Genomic DNA, 25,127 nt, shown 5'->3' with positions numbered 1-25,127 from the left:
AGTTGTTGGTCTCATGGTGTTGAGATTTGGTTGTTGTTTTAGTGAAGAGAGTGTTGATGTTCCCATGGAGCTAAAGATTTGCTTGTTCTAATGAAGATGAAATAGAGTTGTTGGTCTCATGGTGTTGAGATTTGGTTGTTGTTTTAGTGAAGAGAGTGTTGATGTTCCCATGAAGCTAAAGATTTGCTTGTTCTAATGAAGATGAAATAGAGTTGTTGGTCTCATGTCCATTTGGTTGTTGTTTTAGTGAAGAGAGTTTGATGTTCCCATGGAGCTAAAGTTTGCTTGTTCTAATGAAGATGAAATAGAGTTGTTGGTGTCATGGAATTGAGATTTGGTTGTTGTTTTAGTGAAGAGAGTGTTGATGTTCCCATGGAGCTAAAGATTTGCTTGTTGTAATGAAGATGAAATAGAGTTGTTGGTCTCATGGAGTTGAGATTTGGTTGTTGTTTTAGTGAAGAGAGTGTTGATGTTCCCATGGAGCTAAAGATTTGCTTGTTCTAATGAAGATGAAATAGAGTTGTTGGTCTCATGGATGAGTTGAGATTTGGTTGTTGTTTTAGTGAAGAGTGTTGATGATTTGCTTGTTGTTGTTTGTTGGTCTCAGTGAAGAGAGTGTTGATGTTCCCATGGAGCTAAAGATTTGCTTGTTCTAATGAAGATTAAATAGAGTTGTTGGTCTCATGGAGTTGAGATTGGGTTATTTTTATTATTTGAGTTTGGGTTATTGTTTCAGATAGTTAGTTAGTAGTATTAGTCGTATTTTCTAGATCTGTGTTCAACTGGAATTTGTATATGGCTGTGTCTAATCTGTCCGTTTCTTTTCAATTATATGTGAAAGGTGAGCATGATAGTATTCTGTTTACATCAGGGTCATTTTATCAGTATCTTTAATATCCTTATATCTCATCACAGAATATGTTTTGTCTTCTGTCACTCACACATGATTATTAACACAATACAAGACATTTTTCAACCATGTGTCATCACATATTTCATTTTAAGAAAGTATGCCCGTTTAACTGAAACAGCAGTAAGCCTTAATCATTCTTATGTATTGTGTGGTGAACTACAGTACCTAGTTCAATCTGGAAAAAAAATATCACTCAAAATCTTGAAGACATGACCTTTATTATTCGGAAAATATGTAATAATTGCTGTGAATGTTTTACTGATGTGTTCGATGCCTAATACTGGAAGTATTGTTTGTTTTTAATATTAGCTCTTGTGGTGAGAAGTCAGCCATTGTTGGAGTTGATTGAAGATATAGGTCATCTATTTCTGAACAGAAAATAACAGTTTGTCATAAAAACATGAAAAGTGATGGACCTAACAAGGCATTAATTGGTTTTGATCTTATAACTTATGGCTAGAAATGGGGCAGGTTGACAGCTAGGGTTATAATCAACCTCGTCCATGTGTTCCCATGTTTCGCATCAGGTCGTCTCAGCCAGTGTGCAGCAGCAGACACTTGATTCATGAGCAGCTTGCAGTTATCAAAGAAATACAGCTAAGCTGGCTAAAAGGGAACTATTTTCCTAAGCAATATTATTCATACTGCATCTATAATCCCGCATCATGTGATCTGTTCGATAACATGTTAGGCACCATTTTCCATGTCTTTGAACAAACGTTCTGGAAAACGTCATCAGGTTATTTCGGTCCCCGCATGTTTGGTTCCAATTCTGCTTGTCGCCATTAATCATATATTCTCCATCTAACAATTCCTCATTGTGTTTGGTATGATAACTTTTCATTTTTGACGTCTTTGTTGAACTTAGTTAATTCCCAATCTCTAGGGTTGCTGGAAAGAAAAGCTAGGAAAGCTCCTGTTCTCGTCACAAGTAAGCCTGTCATCAATAATGTTCTTTATTGAACTGAATATCATTCCAAGTAGCCGGCCAAAGTTGGTAACCAGGGGACCAAGTACATGATATAATTGTAATGGTGTGTTCCACTATTATCAGACATATTACTAGCCTTGATGGGACTTGCGTTAAGCTGGGTCTTAACAAATGAACACTGGCAGCTAGATTGCCCCCACCTGTTGGGGCCCGGTCCTGCAGAACATGGACTCACACATCAGAAAGTGGTAGCATCTGTGTCAGGAACTCCAGCACATGTTGGCCAACCTCTCAGGTATCTTGGCTACAGGGATAAGGTTGGCATGAAAGCTTCTCTTTGATTAACTGTGTTAAGCTGTGGGAGCAGTGTGTCACATTAGGCTCACGTTCCTGCTGAAAGGTTTATTGTTTTCTCTCTTACCTTCTGTTAACTGTAAGATGTTGATTATCGTGTAGAGTCCACGCTGATATGGGGGAGAGAAGGAGTTTGGTTTAATGTCCCTTTGAATAGTATGCCGGTTATATGACGGGGTGTCAGATGGATATGGGAGGAGAGCCAGGTCTCAGATGTTTGCCATTTTGGTGGAACCCATGAGGTATGGTGCAGACAAACCTGGAAGCATTACTGGCAAATCTGGGATTTGAACCCATGATTATTGGTTCTGGAAGGCCACAACTCACCTTGGGTCACAGACTTGTCTCTGTTCCAACTTCAGAAGAATCTGTTTTAAAATCAGTATAGTTGGCCTTTCCTGTGCATTTAGGGTTTAATCCTGTCACAAACAAGATAGTGTTGACATGATCAAAGTCAAATGCTCATACATTTGATCACATCATATGTTCCGTAATGATTTGTAAATCTTTCCCTTGTTTTTAGTTATTCTTGTCCTGTGGGCCAAGATTTACTCATGTACAATGTTTCACAGTGAGTGAGAAGGGTGTATTTCTGCTGTTAACATGTTTCAGTTATGTCGCATCTTGTCAGAAAGATATTTTATGGCCCATTAACAAATTGTTGTGAATATAAAACCAAAATGTTTCAGTAATTGTATGGTTCCGTGAAGATCCGGGTTAGAAGCTGTCTTCACCAACACATGCTTGTCATAAAGAGGCGACTAGTCAGATCGGGTGGTCAGGCTCACTGACTTGGTTGACACTTGTCATTGTATTGCAATTGCGTAGATCGATATTCATGATGTTGATCACTGGATTGTCTGGTCCAGACTCGATTATTTACAGACTGCTGCCATATAACTAGAATATTGCTGAGTGCGGCGTAAAACAATAAACAACCAACCAGCCAGTAATTGTATGTTTTGGAATGATTTGGTGTGACAGAAGGAAGGCTCATGCCCTGGGCATATGCCCTTATATTGTCTGAAGACTGAAGTCATCAAGCAAGTTTGGAACCTCAGAATACCAAGAAAATACATATTTTAAAGGTTGGTCCTTTATTATCCTTGATAAAAAAAACCCAGTTAAATGTGAAAAAGAAAACTGAAAACAGTGAATTGGTTTTATGTTTTGCAGACCACAAAAAGTAAATGTTAAAAATAATTCATTTACTGTATAAACATCAGTAGAAAATAATTATTCACTATTCACTAATTCAAACCTGTTGGTAAATTATATGAAGAAATTCCCAACCCCCAACATAACATTTGGAGGAAATTGTAAAAAAAAAAAAACGTAAATATTTTTATTTGGTTTTTCTTCAGCTTTCATGCCTGAAGTTTTGTAGAGAAATCCATACCACCCCCACCTTCACACAAATAAAATAAGTCTGGTGCAAGATGGAGTTACAAGTACAGTTGCAATAAACCTGCCAGTGCTAGGTATACATTACCTACTCTCCAACTGCTAATTCTAGGTATGTGTATTCCAGGAAGATAAGAATTCTCACTAGCACCTCCTGCACTGAGTTTCAGGAGCCATGACATTGGAAGCAAGCCCACTTCATTAGCTCTGTCCATGCCACTACTCCTCATTCCCACATCTCATGCCTGCTGTATCCACCATTCAAGCATATAGGATGGCTTCACCTAATGCTTGAAGAATTTGCTCACCAGACAGGTTCAGATCCACACATGGGTGCAGTGTGTGAACACCATTCTTGTCTCCTGCCTTTATATTTCGGGAATGTTGTTGTTACAGGTTTCGTAAAACCCATTTAGTTCCTCATTTTCAACCTTAGTTACAGGGGTTTGATCCCGATTTCGTAAAACCCATTTAGTTCCTCATTTTCAACCTTAGTTATTTCATATGGGTTAACATAGTTTTAAAGGAATTTATGGCCACCAGTGTCCCACTCACCCAGAACACAAATATTACATGCTACTTCTATGATATGTAAAGTCAACCTTTCTGAACAGATACCTTTCAGCTGAAAGAGTCTCGATTATCACATTTGCAATCTTAGCTGTTTCGTATGGGTTAACATACCGTGGACTCCCTCTAAACTGACATCGCTCGGGACCGGTGAAAAATGTTGGTTTAGAGGGATGTCGGTTTAGAGGGTGTTTTTAGAAACTCATAACAAGCACTTAACATGTGATTTCACCAATCTGTGAATCCATGGAACAAGTAATTATCTGTTTGATTGGCATTTTAGAAGTGGGTGAGTAATTAGAAAGTAATTAACAGTTAATTCTATTACGCCTTTGCAGGCCACCTCTCGTACAGGTGTGTTGATTGCTAAATACACACCATGTTTTGGCTGATGCAGTCTGTTGTGAAATTACAATGTCAGTTTAGAGAGAATCAGTTTGCACTAAAAACATGTTTTGAGACCGGATTTGAGTGTTGGAATTCGTAATAGAGGGATGTCAGATTAAAGGGAGTTTCTTATATGATATTATATAGGGACAAATCGGGACCAAATAAATATTTCGGTTTACAGGGAATGTTAGATTAGAGGGATGCTGGTTTAGAGGGAGTCCACTGTAGTTTCAAATGAATTTATTGTCACCAAGGTCCCACTCACCCAGAACACAGATGCTACGTGCCACATACTTCCATGATACCTAAAGAGACCCTTCCTAAACATATAACATATAACATAGATTCCGATAGATGTTCCTTTATACATATAATCCAGGAGGAGAGGTTAACAGTGCCAGACTGAAGAGGTTTCACTCCATTGTCTTGTGGACGAATCTCTTCTCAGTTATTTCATTAACTGCCGGAAAGACCACAGAATACCGGATACCTTCCGCCATCTTTGAAAACTTTAGAACTGCGTAAACTATGTGTGCAACTCAACTTGAGGTTTTAGTACTTTGTTATCTTAGTGTACATTACTTTTTTTGACCCTTGGATATCCGTTACTATCTTCTTTATGTTAGTTCAACGAATATGGTTAGGGTTAGGACTAGGATTAGGATTGGTTTAGGGTTAGCATGCACATTTGCTCCAACCACCAGAATTCTGTAGCTCTGTTTTTTCAAAGACATATATATTTTCTATTTGTGATAACTTATCTTTCATTTTCAAAATCGTTGGTTAGTTCAACTAACAGGAAGTTGTCCCAAATATTCTGATTTTAATGGTTATTTTTTTATTTTGATATCCCTTATTCTTTTCAATTTTATAGCTCGTGCTTCCGTATAACAGGAAGTGCACATGGCACTAAAGAATGGTTGGTAGGTATCCGGTATTCTGTATGTGTACCAACTGCCAAATCATGCCATTATCCATTATTACAGCTTTGGTAATTGCAGAAAGTATGTGGAAATATAGTATTCAAATACCATCTCCTTGAGTTCTTCCATCTGCACCACAGTGCAGTTCCAGCCAGTACTAGTCACAGTCCACTAGCCAGCTAGGTCAGTTTGGACCAGATTGCTGATGTTTTAGGGGAATACAATATGTGTGTGATGCAGACGTAGTTTCTCTTTACTGGCTCGGCACCAGATTTGCTTGTTTATAGCCGAAGGTTACTGCTACGTCAAGCTGAGCAGTTGGGAGGAACTCTGGCATGTCTGCTGACCACATGCTACTGCTCACAGACAGTTATATTACCAAACAAGATTGTTCTAGATCTAGATAGGGACATTTTCTGCAAATTACACTAGGTTGTTATGTCAGAATGACCAGAGATGTTTCACACTGTTTAGATTTGTTTTCTCAATCTGTCCTCCACCAAGCCTTAGTCTTACTATGCTACCAACAGCAAATAACATTGTTCTCCCAGTAGATCACCTTCCATTGTACTAGGGTAAAGTACTTCCTGATCTTGACTTATTATCTGCATTACATCTTTTTTGAATGAATTTCAACCTGCCTACATTTATTGTTTACTGATGGACTGTTACCTTTGTCAATATAGTCTATTCAGCATCAAAATGATTTGCTTTCAGAGTCTGTGTTTGAGAAGGAGTAAGAAAGGAAGGTTTTGCTTCAGAGCAGGAAATATCAGTCTCTAAAAAATCTTGTGCTGTTTTAAAACTTACGGCACATCCGTCACTTGTGGTCAGCAGAGGTTTAGATATCACCACCATGCCAGTTGTACAGAAAACAGTATCGAATAACTATAAATGACTAATATGGTGTTCACCAGGATAAGAAGAACTACTTTTGTATGCAAACATATTGAATGCCCTTGAAAAATCAAGTCTGGTCAAAACCTGTTGTCTGATGGACCTGGTTGTGAACTGGACAGAGGAATGTGTGGATGAGCTATGGCAGGTGGTTAGATAACTTGACTTTTCATACTTTTTGCAGTTTTCATAATGTTTGTTATCCAGCATGTGTTCTTGGACCACAAATCTGTGTGTATGGGATGAAGGCTGCTGCACTGGGTGGTGTAACATGTGGCACAGTATGCACAGTTCTTCACATTACTGAAATGCCGGGCCTGGTATGCCAGGAACCAGCCCTGGTATGTGGTATTCTAACAATCAACAGCCATTACTTTACCCAAGCTTGAGCTATCTGCACTATGTGGGATAACAGTGTTATGGCTGTGATTGTATATATAAGAAGATATCAGTACAATTTGTGGTAATAGTGTTACTGCTGTGATTGTATATATAAGAAGATATCAGTACAATTTGTGGTAATAGTGTTACTGCTGTGATTGTATATATAAGAAGATATCAGTACAATTTGTGGTAATAGTGTTACTGCTGTGATTGCTGTGATTGTATATATAAGAAGATATCAGTACAATTTGTGGTAATAGTGTTACTGCTGTGATTGTATATATAAGAAGATATCAGTACAATTTGTGGTAATAGTGTTACTGCTGTGATTGTATATATAAGAAGATATCAGTACAAGTTGTGGTAATAGTGTTACTGCTGTGATTGTATATATAAGAAGATATCAGTACAAGTTGTGGTAATAGTGTTACTGCTGTGATTGTATATATAAGAAGATATCAGTACAATTTGTGGTAATAGTGTTACTGCTGTGATTGTATATATAAGAAGATATCAGTACAAGTTGTGGTAACAGTGTTACTGCTGTGATTGTATATATAAGAAGATATCAGTACAAGTTGTGGTAACAGTGTTACCGCTGTGATTGTATATATAAGAAGATATCAGTACAAGTTGTGGTAACAGTGTTACTGCTGTGATTGTATATATAAGAAGATATCAGTACAAGTTGTGGTAACAGTGTTACCGCTGTGATTGTATATATAAGAAGATATCAGTACAAGTTGTGGTAATAGTGTTACCGCTGTGATTGTATATATAAGAAGATATCAGTACAAGTTGTGGTAACAGTGTTACTGCTGTGATTGTATATGTAAGAAGATATCAGTACAAGTTGTGGTAACAGTGTTACTGCTGTGATTGTATATGTAAGAAGATATCAGTACAAGTTGTAACAGTGTTACCACTGTGATTGTATATATCATCAGATGTCACTAAAGGTTATGACAATGTTATTGCCATCATTGTATATTTAATAAGACATCTGTACAGTAGGCAGTGTCTTGGCATTGATCGTATATTATTATTGATAAGGATACTGAGATGTTCACATTGATACAAAACTTAAAACAGCAGCTTAAGGGAATGTCATACATAATACTTATCAAGTGTAATGATACTGAAACTGAGTCCGTTGCACCAACATTGAATGCTGTTTCTATGACGTCTTCGAATGATCACTACGTTCAGTCCTTGCTGGGACTCTCAGCAAACCTCTTTCAAAGTCTGGTTATTGTTGGATTACATGTTTTCGGACATCGTAATGTTTCATACATAGGTGTTTGCACAATAACAAGGTGTTGCACCGTGCAGACATTGTAAGTACTGGGATGGTGATTTGTTGTAAGATGACCATTTTTGCCTTTATATCTCAACATTGACTGTTGGCCTTTGCTCATATCCTTTCATCTTAATGAACAAGGGATAACAAACTTGGTAAAAAAACGTTTGAAATTTGCAATAAAACATCGCTACACATGATGGTTTACCATTCAAATTGCATTTCCCGTTCTGCTAAGCATTGTATTATGTGCAGAGATTGCGATTATTGTGTCAATTTTCTTTGAAACTAAACCAGAAATAGCAATCAGCTGTACACACATTTTCCCTGAGTTCAGGCATTCAGTTAAGAACCAGTGATGTAGAGTAAAAGAATTTTGATGCATTGATTGGAAGAAATTGTATCTGAAACTATTCTTTGACCTGGAAAAATAATTCCAGTATCTTGTTATTTAAGTTACAGCTTTTGCGACATACTGATACATTTAATTTGTAAAAATATGGTCTTTTTGCTAAATGTATCGATTCCCTGTAAACTGGGGTTCATTTCAAGAAGTCACTAATGGTTTTTGTAACCAACAATGAATTGGTGTGATCTGCTGATATGTTCACGTACAATCTTGCTGAAATCTGTGTAGACAATAGTGAATGAAATATGGTATGTACTTGAGAGTGGAAATACCTACCTCAATGAAAGCAACAGGTGTTTTTTCCACATCACAATATACAAAGCATCGGTTGTTTCCTGTATCTAACAATAAGTCCTTCAAACACAAACAACACAATATAAATTGGACAACTGGTGGAGTAGTTTTATGGAAATATGTGGACTATGCCTCTCAGCAATTTTGTGCATAAATATATTTTAAAATTAAGCTTAAAAATATATGGAAAGGGGAGGGGGGGGTCATTGATTTTGTACATGACACACATACTTTGTACATAAATTTGTTTTGTTTTTCAGTTTTGTTTGGGTGTTTTTGGGGGGTGTCACTGACATTGTATATGCTTCTCCATAAAAATCATCATCACGCACCTAGCCATAAATTATGAACGGTCCCTTAGACTTTCCTCCAAACAACCTAACTCACATGTTCAAAGTGCACTCACCCTCTTAAAATACATAGAAATATAACAGTGTACTTCAATTTCCTATGTGTATTAAATGCTACAGTACTTGTACTGTACAATTCATTATCAGCACACACCCAAAAGCTTATTAGTTTCTTATCATACTTTGTTATATAATTATCCCTGTCTACAGTGTTTCTAGGTATTTGATAAATCAGTCTCCTAGCCAAGGTTGTTATTGATGCTTCAAATTGCAGCCCAGAAAGCTAATTTTTGTAATGAAGAAGACAAATTGTAAATTAGCGAAGGGACCGATAATAGAAACACAACAGCTGTAATAATGATTCCTACTGATAACAGGTTGGCTGTATGAATTTCTAGCCCTAGCCCTGATGGCATTAAATATGAAATCTCCATTCTCAGGAAGTGTCGTGCTAGCCGATCTTTGAAACAGGAAATAACCACAAAATGTTTTTTTGTTATTGAAATGGTAATATGAAATATTACTTCTGGCTTATATAAATGATAACACTTTATGAAAAAAATGGTATTGTACTTTTATCATTTGAATGTAGATCCTCCATGTTGGTGAATCCCCAAAAATGATATGTTAGTTAAGTCAATATTAATATTCTGTAGTATCACTTGTGAGAGAAAGTGTCTGAGAAAGGAGTTTTGCAGTAGAGGCATGTTGAAATCTGAACACTGTAATATTGACATAATCATGACTTCAGTCAGGGACATGACTTTCCCGATTAGTTTTTGCATATTGTTCTTGATGTGTAAAAAGGATTTCAAAGGTTTGAATTGTGTTCCATAGCTGGCTTGCCCAACCCTGCTGTGCTACAACATTAGTGGTTAATCGTAGGATTGATTTTGATACTTTTGTGTGCGAACTCAAAAGCAAGGTGTCACAAATATAAAAGGCTTAGGTACACAATGTTTTTCAGAAATGGAGAGTCGGTAACCTATGTCCAATAATTCATTGACTCATTCATGTCATCAGCCTATTGTAATATGTCTCGAAATATACTTGTGAGAAGTAATACTTACATTTTGGTTCTGGTTGTGCGGTAGGTGCTGGTCTTTGAATTTGCAGTTTCATTATGCTGTTACTTGTAGTTTGTGTCAGTGATTCAGTGCATATAAATAATGCCTGTAACAGTATTAAACAGCTAGACTATTGTGGAACGATTTTGCAAACTGCCTCAACGAAATGTGTTCCAATAGTATTCACCATTTGCCCAACACATGTCAAAGAGATTTTCAGAATTGTGGAAGATTCTACTATGTTCTGCATCATCAATGAAATCTTCCCAGTGATGAAAAATTATTCTTAGATTCTGAGCCATATAGCAAGTATCCTTTCAGCAATAAGTGATGTGTTTGTCAGCATGTCACAATTGTCTCATTCGTTTGAAAGTTGACCCGGGGTGGTGGGGTAGCCTAGTGGTTGAAGCATTTGTTCATCACACCAAAGACCCAGGGTTGATTCCCCACATGGATACAATGTGTGAAGCCCATTTCTGGTGACCCCTGTCGTGATATTGCTGGAATATTGCTAAAAGTGGTGTAAAAACTCAACTCACTCATTCACTCATAGTTGACCCTATCTTGACTGTATTTTGTGACAGGTGAGCTACAGAACCCATTGTCTCATACATCGGAAGTGGAGTCTTTTCATTTTCTTTCAACCTATAGATCTGGTTGACAGATTTCTTTTCATACAGAAATTCAGTTGTTTCTGTCTTTATCCTAAGTCCTTGAACTACGAATTGATTATTACATTAAAAGCTATTTAAAGATCTGCAAATGCCAGGCAAGAACCGACTTTCCACATTGGTTGTCAAATCATGTCCCTTGTGCACCAGGGAGTGTGGATCTTGACAATAATTGATAAAATTCCCCTCTAGATGTGACACTTTCTGTCAGTAGAGCGAGTTAAAATGATTCATTATTTTAAAATAATCAATTACCTTTTTTTCTGCATGATAGAATCGTCATGTCATTGATAACACCTCTGATCTCCCTTGGGCATTATGACCCAGGATTGACATACTCTTGTCAGCTTTGTCTTGCAATTGTCTTCCACTTCTCAGGTAGAACTGAAACAAGACTTCTTATTGGCTGAGAGGCTAGGTGACAGGGAGTTCTGACAGCCAGTGTCAGTTAAACCTTTCTGTGATTGGTTGATTACATTCCTGTCTGGAGAAGGGAAGTATGAGGACTGCAATGACCTCATCCTGCCCTATATGTTCCCAGTACCTCGAATAAAATGTCAACTGTAACCCTGTCATATAAGAACCTGGAATTAATTGCTGCTTGTTTATTCCACTGACGTTCCTGCATGCCAAATATTGGGCCACTGCATCCATCATGGTGTCTGTAATCGGTCTCTGGTATATCAGCTCGACATAATGGCCCACAAATTACTTCATTTAACTGCATTTCTGACTGGGATTTTGATGAAATGACCAATACATTAGGCTTACTTCTGAGGACATTGAGTGGGATGTTTTTCAGCATGAAGACCCTTGCTGGGGCCTCTTTGTACTTCAGTGCTGTATTAAACCAGATTGTGAACAAAATACTAGGACAATATCATCCCATCTCTTCACTCCAGTATTTTGATGACAACAATTTTAGAGATTGCATTTGTTTATTTGTTGCTTAACGCTGCACTCATGCATATTCCAGCTATATGGAATCTCATGAGCCTGACTTTAGTGCTTAATGTTACTGTGGAAGGGTTAGGAGAGGTTACACTCCACCCTATCCCTTGGATTCTCTTTCGAATCAAGCATCCCTTTACGATTATAAAGGTTTTGTACCCCTGTCTGACACCTTCACAACCCTTAGGGTTGGCCACCAGTTGCAAATCATACACCTTTTAGCAATCTTAATGGTTAGTTGTGTTGAAGGGTATGGCTTAGCTAATCAATTATATTTAGCAAATAAGTCCTTGTAATTCGACAGAATCCATAATTTTTTTACTAAGTTCGGATTTCGAAAAATGAAAAGGGCTACCGTGAATAAAGATGAACAATTAGGTGCTGATCATCTGGTAAATGAACACATATTATTTGTGATAATGCCTGTAGTCATGTGGTAAAGGGTTGGCTAATTAGATTAGCATATTAACTTAGCTTCAAGCTGGCATTGGGATTTTGGTTGTCCAGGCTGTGTTAATTGAAATAGAAAAACAGTGGGCGCTACTCCTCTTTTTTCGTTCCAGATTTAGAATGGGGTTTGTGTGCTAAAGTGTGTTATGATAATCCTTATCGTGATGTGACCTAAATCCAGCCAAGCACTTAGTCAGCTGTGATGATGTTTGTGTCAATTAGCAGCACTTTTGGCAAATCCCTGACGCTAAGTCACTAAGTGTACTAAGTGTACTAATGTTTGTATGTATGTCAGTAGGGAGGCAGTGGGTGGCCCAGCGGTATGATAAACCATGTTTCACCGAGCTGATTCCGTTTGCATTCCAAGACACACATGAGTTCAAATCCAGATTATGATCTTTGTGTGTCAAGCACTTGTTTGATATTTGTCTAGTCCATACTTGGCTATTTAGAGACAACTGTTATACACCTAAGTATTGCTGAGTTGTGTTGCTGAAACAATAAACAGCCAACCAAACCATGTGCTGCTTCACTGCTAGGCAAAAGAGAGTATGCATCCATCTTTCATGGTGGCTTAAATTATGAACCAAACTATAAAGGGTTATTTGGTGCAAGTGTATCTGATGTGGACAGTATGGGTGTGATCTGGGGCTCCTTTCACGAAGCAACCTTTACTAAGGTTAACCTTAACTCCCATTCTTTAACATTGCACTAAGGTTACCTCAGTGACTTACAGTCACCTTAGTGCTTTGTGAAAGGAGGCCCTGGGTGCCTTTGTACTGTACAAAACAACCTTAGCGCTAAGACTACCTTAAGTCTATGTTAAGGTATGGGAGTTCCGGTCACCTTAGCGCTAAGATCGCTTTGCACAATGGCTCCCTGGACCTTAAGTTGCAGTGGTTCAGCAATAGTTTCAGCCTACAAATGACCTTTGCGATGTTTTTGTCAAATCCATTTTTCTAGTGAATTCTTTCTATCACCAGTTTATGTGGAGATCCTTGGTCAGAATATGTTCCAAGTACCTTATGCTTTTCAGAAGAGAGACTGTGGATTAGTTGGTCAGGATTTGTGACTGATTGATTGTGTGTCATTGATGGTGTGGATCGTTGCCCATGTTGTCAGTCACAGGTTTGCCTTGTCCAAAATGGATGATACAGTTAGAATATCGGAGATTATCCTTTTGCAACCAGGGGCGTAGCTACCAATAAAAAATAAAAAGCCCGGGCTTACACATGATTTTTGCTAAAAAGGCTGGGCAATCCCTCAGTACTATGTAAATATAAAGCTTTGCAACCTATCAGGCTTACACGATAAAATTGGCTTGCTATGCATCTGGCAACATTAATCCACTATGTTCATTGTATATACAAACAGCCTGCATAACTATTTTCCTTTGAGGAGCTCACACAGAACTGACCTATTGGTCAAGGTCAATGTCAAGCCAAACTCACTCACCCACTCTTTGTTTCAGGATCTGGAGATAATGTCCCAAGAAGTTGTGCGGCTCAGCAAGCTCAGTCACTCCCAGACAACACCACAAACCCCACCTGAGGATGATGGCATGGACATCACTGATGCGGAGATGTCACCTCCTCATAGCATCTAACGCCACCATGAATATTGTTACTTCATTCTTTATCATGTTACGATGCTCAGCACATTGGGCTAGAACTTGTTGTTGTTATAGACAGGCAGTGTCTGCGGTCTTGAGAAGGTAGGAGCTAAATGGGCAGGAATGTATTCCTTCTGCTACAGTTCACAACCAGTGTCAGGTCAGAGTAATATGGAACATAATGGATTTCACAATTTGCATTGCAGAGTTGTGTCCCTTGAACAATCCAGAGATGTATGATCATGGTTTTAACCCTTGATTATATTTCTGGGTGTGTCAGAGTTATATTTAGAGTTGTAGGTATCCCCAAAGGTGTAGACATCTGAGATCTGTATCACTTCAGGCATACCACCCACATTGTCATATCATGGGGAGACAGAGCGTGGTTAAACCCAGTTCGCTCACCTACACACCCAAAAAGATGCTCTATCTCACTAAAGGATCCCATGTAAGGAGCATATCACATAAACCAACTCAGGAGAGATGGAGAATGTCACTCATGTAGCTTATAATGTGAAATGCTAGAGTTTGCCTGATAATAAGCGGGGCCTTCACTGTCCAAGGTACAGGTACAGAGACATTAGTGGTGTCATTGTGGTAACTGATGATGTCACGATGGTCTGCAGGGCCTTTGCTGAAATGTCAATCAATATCACCTCTGAAAACAAATTTTGGATAATAAAGTATTTTGTTGTTCTGTATTGGACAAGAACTTGCCTTGAAGAATTTGTTCCTATAAAGTGCGTAAAAATCAAATGAGCATGTGCTTCTTATGTAAGACCATGAGTGTATATTCAGTTAAATATGTAGCAATTATGAACTACACTACCTTGTCAAGACCAGCTGAAGATGACAGTGTGTTTGTTGACTTGTTAACTGTAGCTTGGATTGCATGAGAACTTGCCCATCACTTGCTCATGTTGACAATAGAAGAAGCCATATCTTGGTCTACAGACTTGACTACCATGTCCTGCATCATATTGATGTTGGTGATTTAGTGCAGGAGCTTTTTCTATACGTATCAGTGATGACTTTAATATTCTTGTGATATTATATCTGATATGGTTATTATCTTCCTTGTTTAAAGTCTTTTATGGAGATTTATCATATGTTATTGTTAAATTCATTCAACAATGACTTTCATTTCTTAATGCTTATTTAGGAGTCAGTGTTGTTGCCTTGTTCTTAATGTTCATTATGACGAAGACCAGGTATTTGATTTCCCATATGTGAATATAACTCTCACTCACTCACTCACTCACTCACTCACTCACTCACTCACTCCAAACTGAGCAGAAACCTGCTTGCTTTAAATGTAATGTTACAAATATTGATCGATATGTCACATATAGTTAAATATGTGAAATGATTAAGACATCTTGACAGTATTTGACTGAAATGAAATTGTGAAGGTTAATCTGAATTGCAAACAATGACAATAGCTCACTTTGAGCTGATTATTATAAATGTTAACAGACTTTCCATTTTCTTCAGCCTGTTTTGAATGTTAATGTTGATATCCATTGTTCACAAATACCAATATGTAATAACTGCTACAGCATCAGGTTGGTAATAGGCTTCTTGTGTACATAGAACTATGTATATATTGTAGTATTGCCATAAACTATGTATTTTCTTTTAATATTGCATGTGTAATGGCACTAGGCACGTCCTAGAAACATTAGGATCTGAAGCGTACTGACACTGCTGTGATACCATATTTATCTCCCAGACTATATATATATATATATATAACTGTTATCATAGAAACATTGTATATTGTCATAGGTTTGTATAGATTTTTTACTCTTTTAAGAGTCTATCAATTTTTCTTTAGGTTACTCTAAGTCTCAGACTTCCTGGTAGATTTATACTCATCTACAGAAGATGTGACAGTTGAGACTGTATTGTGTTTGAGGCTAGTGTGCATTGTATTGTAAGATGGTCATGTGAACTGCCATTGGTGGTTTTGAAGAGAGTAGTTAATATTTTTCTGGGTATTTTGAGTTTGATATTAAATTGTGATGTTTGTATATGATTGAAAATGTCTGAAATAAGTGATTTTGGGTGTGCTCTATTATATATTTCTTATTATACAGTTTTAATGTGGGAGACAAACAGAAAATACATAACAATTGATTAGATGGGAAATTTATAAAGTAAACAATGAATGTAAGATATATATTTCATGTGAAGTACATTGTTTTAGTTACATATTGTTTTAGTTAAAACCAGGGCACAAACAGGAAATGCTCAAAATTAGCTATATGCAGTCAATTATTTACTTTAAATTAAAACAAAATATGACCTGGTTTTGTTGAACAAAATATTTTTCTAGAGCTAAATTTGTGAACAAAATATTTAATGCATTTATTTGAAATATAAATTCAGTTATAAGATTGTTCACCAAGCAGTAGAGGACATTGAATAATTTGAATCTATTTATAATTCCCGATTGGATAACACTGTATATTAGGAATGATATTGCTAATACTACTGATCCGGTATACAAGATTTAGCATAAAAACAGGGAGAGTTATGGGACTTAGTTTTCATGTCGAGCAATATCTCCCCTTACCCGTTATGCTCTGCACAAAGTACTACTTCTGTTTATAGGCATTTTGTATATACTCATTACGGGATGGGAGCCTGTGTTATACACTGAGGAATTGTGCAATGCTGCTTGTTGAATACATTCCAGGTACACCACTGTATGTAACGTTTGTGTGTGTTTGGTGTCAGAGGTGTGTTTCACAGTCCTAGTCACTAACTGAATGTACGACAGAACTGGGGGGAAGTTGACAGGAACATTCCATGAACAATCTTACCTTCAAAGTTTTACATATGGTTCAGTCAAAGAGCAAATGTATATCATATTAAGCACCATTAACATTGACAAATTCATTATTTATCAGATGTGAAAACTGACTCAAGTGTACAATGATCAAGTTAAAAGCTGAAATTGATAATACCTATCCTATTACATATATTTCTTGGGCTATGTGTGAAGATTCAGTAATTTATTCAATAAAATTATGCTTGCATTTAACCTTTTCTGATGCAGACAAAATCATTGTCAACTACTCATGCATATTCATAAGACAACAAAAATAGCCTTGCTAATGTGCAGTGGTGTCAAATGTAGATAAATCTACAAGTATTACAAGTCCATATAGGGACAATTGTAGGTGGTGTGTGTTAAGGTAAGGCAGTTTCAAGGTCTAAGAACTGTGAAGTGAAGTCATAAGTCTTCATGAGTCAATTTGGTAGTCTAGTGGCTAAAGCTTGGACTTGTGAGGAAGCTTGTTATTGCTTAGGGCTGCATCAGCAACTATCTGCAAAGAACCTTATTCGATTGCCCTCATTCACTCAGTGAGTCATTCACTCACTCACTCAGGATTAAGTCTCTCCGGCCCATCACCTTTATTCACCAACAACTGTCACAGAAACAGTTGCTTTGAGCCATTGGCTTCAGGATATGAGAAGGCCAGTTATACTGAAGACCCTGTCAATCACCTTCTGCCTGTGGGATGCAATTGTATTATGGCCAGCAGGGTTGGATGTAGTTCCTTGTGCAATGTACCTGAAAACACTCTATATTATATTATATTTAGTTTGTTTGCTGACATCAGCAAGTGCTAGTACTGTCCTCACTGTGTTTTGTGCTGTAGAATATATTGGCATCTGGTCTACATACATATGTATCTGGTTTGTTATCATTACAGAAGATCAGGTATTATAAGGGCTCTGTTTGCCACTGGATGTGTCAAATTTGAAACAATAAAGCTTGTAATATTGTTATTAAGTTGCTGGACATGTCAATACAAGTAACAATAACTCTGTAGCCTTCACCTGCATCTTGGGGGCATGGATGGACGAGCTGTAGTTTGCTGTGAAGAGCTGGGTCCTTTGGGTAAGCCAGAAACTAATGAAACCTGATTTTACGTCTATGTTTCTCAGCACCATTCCTGTGCTTATGTCAGTTGTCCAACTCAACTCACTCATCTTCATTTTTGAATGAACAATGACTGATTATTATCTATATGATGATACACATGACAACTGTCACAATTATTTCAATGGTTGTCCTAAATACTTTAGATCTTGTGGACTAAAAAGAGCCTTTGATATACCTTGTCTTTTCATTTTCTTTTGGAACTCAAGTGGTATTAGGCAGAGATTTGCATCTCTAAGGCAGCAGTGTCTGCTGTTTGTGGATTCCAGTCTCTGATAAAGATCCTTACTCTGTCAGCTCCTAAACATCCATGACTTGATGTTAGTCCTTGGTCTGTGAACTCCCTTGACTGTAGTCCTTGGTCTGTGAACTCCAGAACATCCTTGACTGTAGTCCTTGGTCTGTGAACTCCAGAACATCCTTGACTGTAGTCCTTGGTCTGTGAACTCCCTTGACTATAGTCCTTGGTCTGTGAACTCCAGAACATCCTTGACTATAGTCCTTGGTCTGTGAACTCCAGAACACCCTTGACTATAGTCCTTGGTCTGTGAACTCCAGAACACCCTTGACTGTAGTCCTTGGTCTGTGAACTCCAGAACACCCTTGACTATAGTCCTTGGTCTGTGAACTTCTAGAATGTCCTTGACTATAGTCCTTGGTCTGTGAACTCCAGAACATCCTTGACTATAGTCCTTGGTCTGTGAACTCCAGAACATCCTTGACTATAGTCCTTAAACTGTCTGCTTGGGAATATCCTATACTATATTCCTGGTACTAGAAACACCTCAACTTCCTTGATTCTGATTGATGGACTGTGACAACCATGCATATCTGTGCTGATGGGTTTCCTTTACTTGACCTCGCACTTTATGTGGTTTGATATGACACGCTACCGTTCAAAGCTCTTTAACATCATTACCATTCTTTCTTGGAATTGACTTTTTAATTTTCAATTTTTATGTCAACAGTACAAGGGTAAGTCTTTTATGCACTTTTTGATACTGTGATCTGCTTGCCCATCGATCTGTAACAAATGTTGGTATTCTTTCATGAAACTCCACAAATGATAATCCATCTGATAATTTATATCCCAAAGGAAGTTCAAATTTAAAAATATTTGGTTTGATGTCAGATATTGTTAAAATTTTTGTTATTTATTCCTTAACTTTGTTGAAATTTTATGAATGCATTCCCTACCTAAGTCTAAATATCTATGGTTATATTTAAACACCAAGAGGAATTGATTTAATCCAAATTGAGAATCAAAATGAAAGACTAGCATACAGTCCCGGGTTTGATGAATTCCCTTCAGAGGATAGCGATGTGTGAAACTGATTATGTGGTGAAGCCGAGGTGATCTGGTTTAGCAATAAGTATCTCTCCCTAATTCAGGCATAAACAAGCCTATCACCTTTGTTCATTTATAGTCCGAGCAAGCTCACAGATGAGTGGAGCCTGTCACAGCGTTCGATTACTTGTACATAGCTGGCGTAAAAATGAAAAATGTTGTGTCAGGATAATTAGATACAAATGGAACGATACTGTCATGATGTGGCACCGTCATCTCCCTCACCGTCATCGTTCTTTGTACTCCGAGTGCATCGACTTCACTCACCTCACTTCACTTGCTTTTTCGGCAGCTTGAGTGTTAAGTACTGACCAAATTTCTAAATATTGTCAGACAGCCCTGTGTGCATGTTACATTTTCTCACTTTTGGGTTTATTTTTAGGTTTCCAAAGTAACCACCTACAGTATATGTTCAATATGCATGTGGGGCGGTGGGGCAGCCTAATAGTTAAAGTGTTGGCTCGTCACACCGAAGACCCGGGTCGAATCCCCACAAGGGTACAATGTGTGAAGCCTTTTCTGGTGTCTCCCGCCGTGATGTTGCTGGAATATTGCTAAAAGCGGCGTAAAACCAAACTCAGTCAGTCAGTCAATATGCATGTTCAGTGTATTAATGTTATTTTGAGAAGCCATGGTAAGAGTCAGATCTTGGGTGATCATATATTGAATGTTATCTACAGTAGATCCTATTGGTAGTCCACAAGTGTAGTCAGGGGTTCATAATTATTTTAAAAAGCCACTTGCCACAGGGCAAGTGACTTTAAGAAAGTAACTTGTCCTGACCAAATTTCCACTTGCCCTGATTTTATGACATAATCATGATGATGTAATTATGAAAGAATAAATCAACATGGTATTTGATGTTAATGTTTACTGGACTATTTATTGAAAAGTGATAAATAGCACTACTTTATCATCATTGCGAAATTTAAAAGCTACAATTTGAGCAGATATGAAATTAAATCCAAGTTTATTTGCAGTTTGAAACCATAAGTGGAAATTATCTAGTAGCCCACTGACAAGTAAGATACCATTATTTGAGTGCCCGAAATGAAAACTGACTTGTCGCGTGGGGCGATGAGATGGGATTTTTGAACCCTTGGTAGTGGAATACTGAAGATGTTTGGGGAAGCTTTATGAGCATCCAGTCAAACATCACTTTTCACCCTTTCATATTTCAAACTCTTGTAAGACAAGATGGTTGTTTAAGGGCTAGACTGACAAGGTGTGTAAGGGCGAGATTGACAAGGTGTGTAAGGCCTGGATCGACAAGATGCATGAGGGCGAGATTGATGGATGCATTAAGGATTGATTGACAGGGTATGTAAGGGTTTTGATACAGCAGTTTTCTTTGATGATATCATATAGACATGATGTTGCACCAGGATGACTTATTGGTTTGAGTCATCATGCTGCTACTGCCCCCTTGGTCTAGTGGGTGGAGGGTTTGCCAGAACAGGAAGTCTGTAGGTCAATCCCCAGCCACACTGTATCACAAGACATTTAAAGATGGTACTTGTTTTCACCCTGCCTGGAGCTGTATTAAGAGGATGAATCAAGGACAGGGAGACAGTATAAGTGCCTATTCATAGCGACCTGTGAAGATCCAGGTTAGAATAGGTTTTAAGCAACCCATGCTTGTCATAAGAGCGAACTAATTAGATCGGGTGGCCAGACTCACTAACTTGGTTGACACATGTCATTGTATACCAGTAGATCCTAGTGTTTAAAGCGTTGGCCAGACTCACTAACTTGTGAAGCCCGCTTTGACACATGTCATTTTCTAAAAGCCGCGAAAACCAAACTATACCAGTAGTGTAGATTGATGCTCATGATGCTGATCACTGGATTGTCTGGTCCAAACTCCATTATTTATAGACTGATGCCATATGGCTGGAATATTGCTGAGTACCTCGTTAAACAACAAACAAACAAACAAAATTCATAGTCCACAGTGGTATGGTAACTTGATGTGCTAGCACACAGCAGGCATATGTATAGATTAGTAAAGGGAGCGTCAAACACGTGCATGCACTCTGCAATATAAGTTGCAGTATAAGTTGCAATACTACTGCACTTAATGTTAAAGCCCACTCTCTTCTCCTGGCAACCCCTCTAGCATCTCCTGGAACGAAGGAATTACATATTCCTGAATGTTCAGTCTGCCACCAACTAGAGACAAGCCCATTGTTCTGATAGTATTGACTATAATGTAATTTTAAGGATATGAGAACCCTGTACAGCACTACAGAAATATGATTGACACGATAACTGTGATTTTGTTTGAGCACTGCTTGGCCGAGTCAGCTTTTTGTCCTCTTTCTGCAGTCCTTCCTTGAGATACTAAGTTGATTAGCGAGGACAACCAGTGGGTTTTTTTATGATAATAAACTGGAAGACACATTCTCCTATTGATTGAGGACCTCCTTCTGAGAGAAGGGAGTCTTTACCAATTAGCCGTACGCTCATTTTAACTCTGGTTTAGCCATGCCAAAAATAGCTTTCTTAAAAAGCGAACCAACCAAAGACAAAAACCTCACAAAATAAATGACTGTGCAACATTTCACAAGGGGAATTGATTTCTAAAGATTGCTTCCAACATAAATTTGAATTTTCTGCTTTGGTTGTGAAGGGGAATGGTGTTGAATGTTGAATGTGCTGTTCATTCAGGTAAAAAGAGGATTTTAATTCAAGGTTTTGTTTGAAAAAAGGACACTTGTAGCAGTGGAAATGGCAATGTTTCAATGGAACCATGAATGCTGGAGTTGTTTACTCGTGGTTTGGGGCAAGTTGTGATTGTAATGTCAAGACGTGATGGAGGAAATCAGATATTTACGAGAGATCACAGGAGGTTTCATATTGAAGAGAATTACCCATTATCGGTCACTGTAAACCTCTTTGTAAAATGTACCACGATGGGGAGAAAAGAAAATACATCATGGGCCTTTCATTTTTTAGATGTTGATTTAAAAATGTAAGGACCCCAATTTAAAACTATTGGTTGGAATTTGTTTTTTAATTGTTAATCTAAACGCCTACGTGAACTATTCACACATAATGAAGAAACAGTAATCAGCAGATAATGTCATATGGAATTTAACTTAGTGTAAGATAAATCAGCGTGTTTTGCATTTTTCAATGCAAACTCTAAAGGAGTTTTTCCCTGTCCTGATCTGGTCTTCATGCTTGTAGGGGGCAACTAACAGGATCAGTGATCCGGCTTGCTACGTGGTGCATGTCATCAGGTTCTAGTTGTGTAGGGTGATGGTCACCATATCACTGGATTGTCTGGTCCAGATTTGAATATTTGCAGCCTGGAATAGCTCGAGCATTGTTGAATCTGGTGTTAAAAAATAAACAAAAGGAGTTCAATTTGTCAATTGTAGTTCTTCAAACATATACTGAGAGAAACAAATAAAGGAACACAGGAAAATTCAAGTGTTCCTTTAATATTTTCCTGTTTTCATCACCAGCTTTGAATAGCGCTGTGGGAGGAAATCTGAGATTAAATAAAGGAACACTGCATGAAGTGGTGTTCCTTTATTTGTTTTCCTCAGTATATATAGATGATACTGCCCCTTCCTTTAACACCAGCTAATTGTAAAATAAATCAGCTAATAATTAATAGTCAAACATGATTTTTGGTATTTTATTTTCTATACCAACTAACATACAGTTATATTAATATATATAACTAAAATATAAGACTTTAGTTTTCTAAACCAAAATTAATTTATCTTTGAGTATCTTTCAAACTAACAATACCAGTGATAGGCAAGAACCATGGCAGCCTCGAGTGTTTTAGCATGGACCCATTTTACTGGTATTTCCTGTTGTCTAATGGTTTATTAAAAGAGTTCCAGACACCAAAAAAAGATCTGCAGCAAGACATGTAACCGGTTGTGGTCTTTTAATTCTGTTATTTATCACTAACAATGTCCAAACATGGTGGTTACATTCTATACAGCTCTGTATATGTTAGTCAGTGTCACGCTTCTTGTACGTCCAGATCATCCTGTTAGACTCTGACATCTAAATGTTCATGGGTTGGTGGAATGTAAAAGTACAAGCACTACCAGATAACTGCATCCTAGTATCTGTTAGTCTAATTGGCGTGAAGGAGTTTCTACCATTTAATAAATAGTACCCTGCTCTCTTTATTCAAAACCAAGGTTGGGAAACTCTCTAGGTCGTCCATCATTTAGCAAAGAAACAGACAAGCATAAGTCCTGGATCATCAGGCCATCTTAGTTTTCCCTGCTTCTGGACCCAAATAACATGCTGCTGCTGTTGATCTCTTATATGCTGTTATACAATGAAAATATACCGTTAGAAAGTACTTTTCATACATATATCTAATTGTAATTATTTAACTTTCTACCCAAATATTATAAAGTTTGGAAGTAATATTTTAAGCATCCTTCATCTGAATTGGCAGTTTATGTTCAGGGATAATGATCTTTCCCTCTATTTTTCATTTCAGATAAATGTCATAAATCCAATTTCCTTGTATTGTTTTTTGAGAAGTTCATTATACTGTGTTGAATTTGTTCATGAGATGATGATGAATTCATGGTACTGCTCTCACAAATGTCTGTTTATCTCTTTAGATGGTTCTTCTTATGAACAAGCATGCATAAGGATTAGCAAAGTTCATGGTACTGTAATCATTGTAACCTGTGTGAGCAAAACCAACAATTGTTTAACAACCATATGCTTGAATAATCATATTAGTGGCCTGAGCCAAGGTTGTAAACATTTGCTTTGCAGCTGTTGCTTATTTGTGACCTACATTCTTGTGAGAAATGTCAGGAATGGTCAACTGTACTTTTAAAAATGTGCCGTGTCAGCAGTTTTTCCTGATGATGAATCAATGTCATGCTGGGAGAGGACGTTACTGTTGCTGGATCCAGGTCGGAGGGAACGCCAGCTGAGCAGCTCCTTGCAGTGTATCCCAGAACAGGCCTTGCGCAAGACTGGGAAAGTCCTTTAAGTAATGTAGTATTTATTATCGGCAATTGTTTCATTAACTATGATTATTAAATCAGGCATTTATTTGTGTCATTAGTGTGATTAGCATCACGTATGAGGCCATGACTCAGTGTAATCATACAAGGAATATGATACATGTAGGAAGAGAGTCAGGGATTGGAGCTGCGTGGAAGAGATATGTTTTATTTGGATTAGTTTCTTTAGTAATCAGTTTCATGTTGTTCATGTTTAGTCAGGACTGTGGCGTCATGGTTCAGTGGATATTTATTGTCACTGACACTCACATGTTTTATGTTCATGAAATATTATTGATTGGGGTACTGTTGGAGTAATGGCTGTCACTGAATGCTACCCTTGTTTCCATTCCCACTCCTAACTTCCCCCTGCCCACGCCTCTACCCTTGTCCTCTCCCCAGGCTCCATCACTGCCCCTGTCTCTAATCCATTACTGTCCAAGCCCATGCCCCCTGCCCTGCCCTGCCCTGCCCCTGCCCTGCCCTGCCCTGCCCTGCCTGCCCTGCCCCTGCCCTGCCCTGCCCTGCCCTGCCTCTGCCTCAAACAACCTCTACCCTTGTCCTGTCCCATTGCCCCCAGAACTTCGCCTGTTACTGTCCAAGCCCCTTGATCCCATCCCCGCCCTGCTCTGCCTTTCCCCACATCCCATTCCCACTCCTGACTTGTCTCTGCACAAGCCTCTATCTTGTCCACTCCCTTCCCCTTCGCCTATCACTGCCCCAGTACCTGCTGCAATACTGTCCAAGCCCCTAATCAAATCCTTTCCCCAACTTCTTTGAGTGGTATTTTAGAAGTTGGGAAGTACAATATAGAACAAACTTTATGGATAACAACTTCTTTTTACGTCGCACTCACGAATAAAAAGAAGTTGTTATCCATAAGGTTTGTTCTATAATGTCTTTCCCCAACTGCTGTCCAAGATAATGATGCCTGTCCCAGCCTGCAGC

General features: G+C 38.1%; 1 protein-coding gene across 1 annotated transcript in view; it reads left to right on the top strand.

Moving 5' to 3' along the window:
• The window catches only part of LOC124283304 (GRIP1-associated protein 1-like), a 104,220-nt gene extending 90,356 nt beyond the window's left edge, over nucleotides 1-13,864 (top strand). The window contains exon 29 of the mRNA XM_046719338.1: nucleotides 13,730-13,864. Within this exon, the coding sequence (XP_046575294.1) occupies nucleotides 13,730-13,864 (135 nt within the window). The remainder of the gene's footprint in view (nucleotides 1-13,729) is intronic.
• The last annotated feature ends 11,263 nt before the right edge of the window (nucleotides 13,865-25,127 follow it).

Source organism: Haliotis rubra, unplaced genomic scaffold, assembly GCF_003918875.1.
Source record: "Haliotis rubra isolate DU_JTF1 unplaced genomic scaffold, ASM391887v1 Scf312, whole genome shotgun sequence".
Classification (NCBI taxonomy): Eukaryota; Metazoa; Mollusca; class Gastropoda; order Lepetellida; family Haliotidae; genus Haliotis; species Haliotis rubra.
The sequence above is the reverse complement of the archived record's forward strand: the minus strand, read 5'-3'. Positions and strand labels throughout refer to the sequence as shown.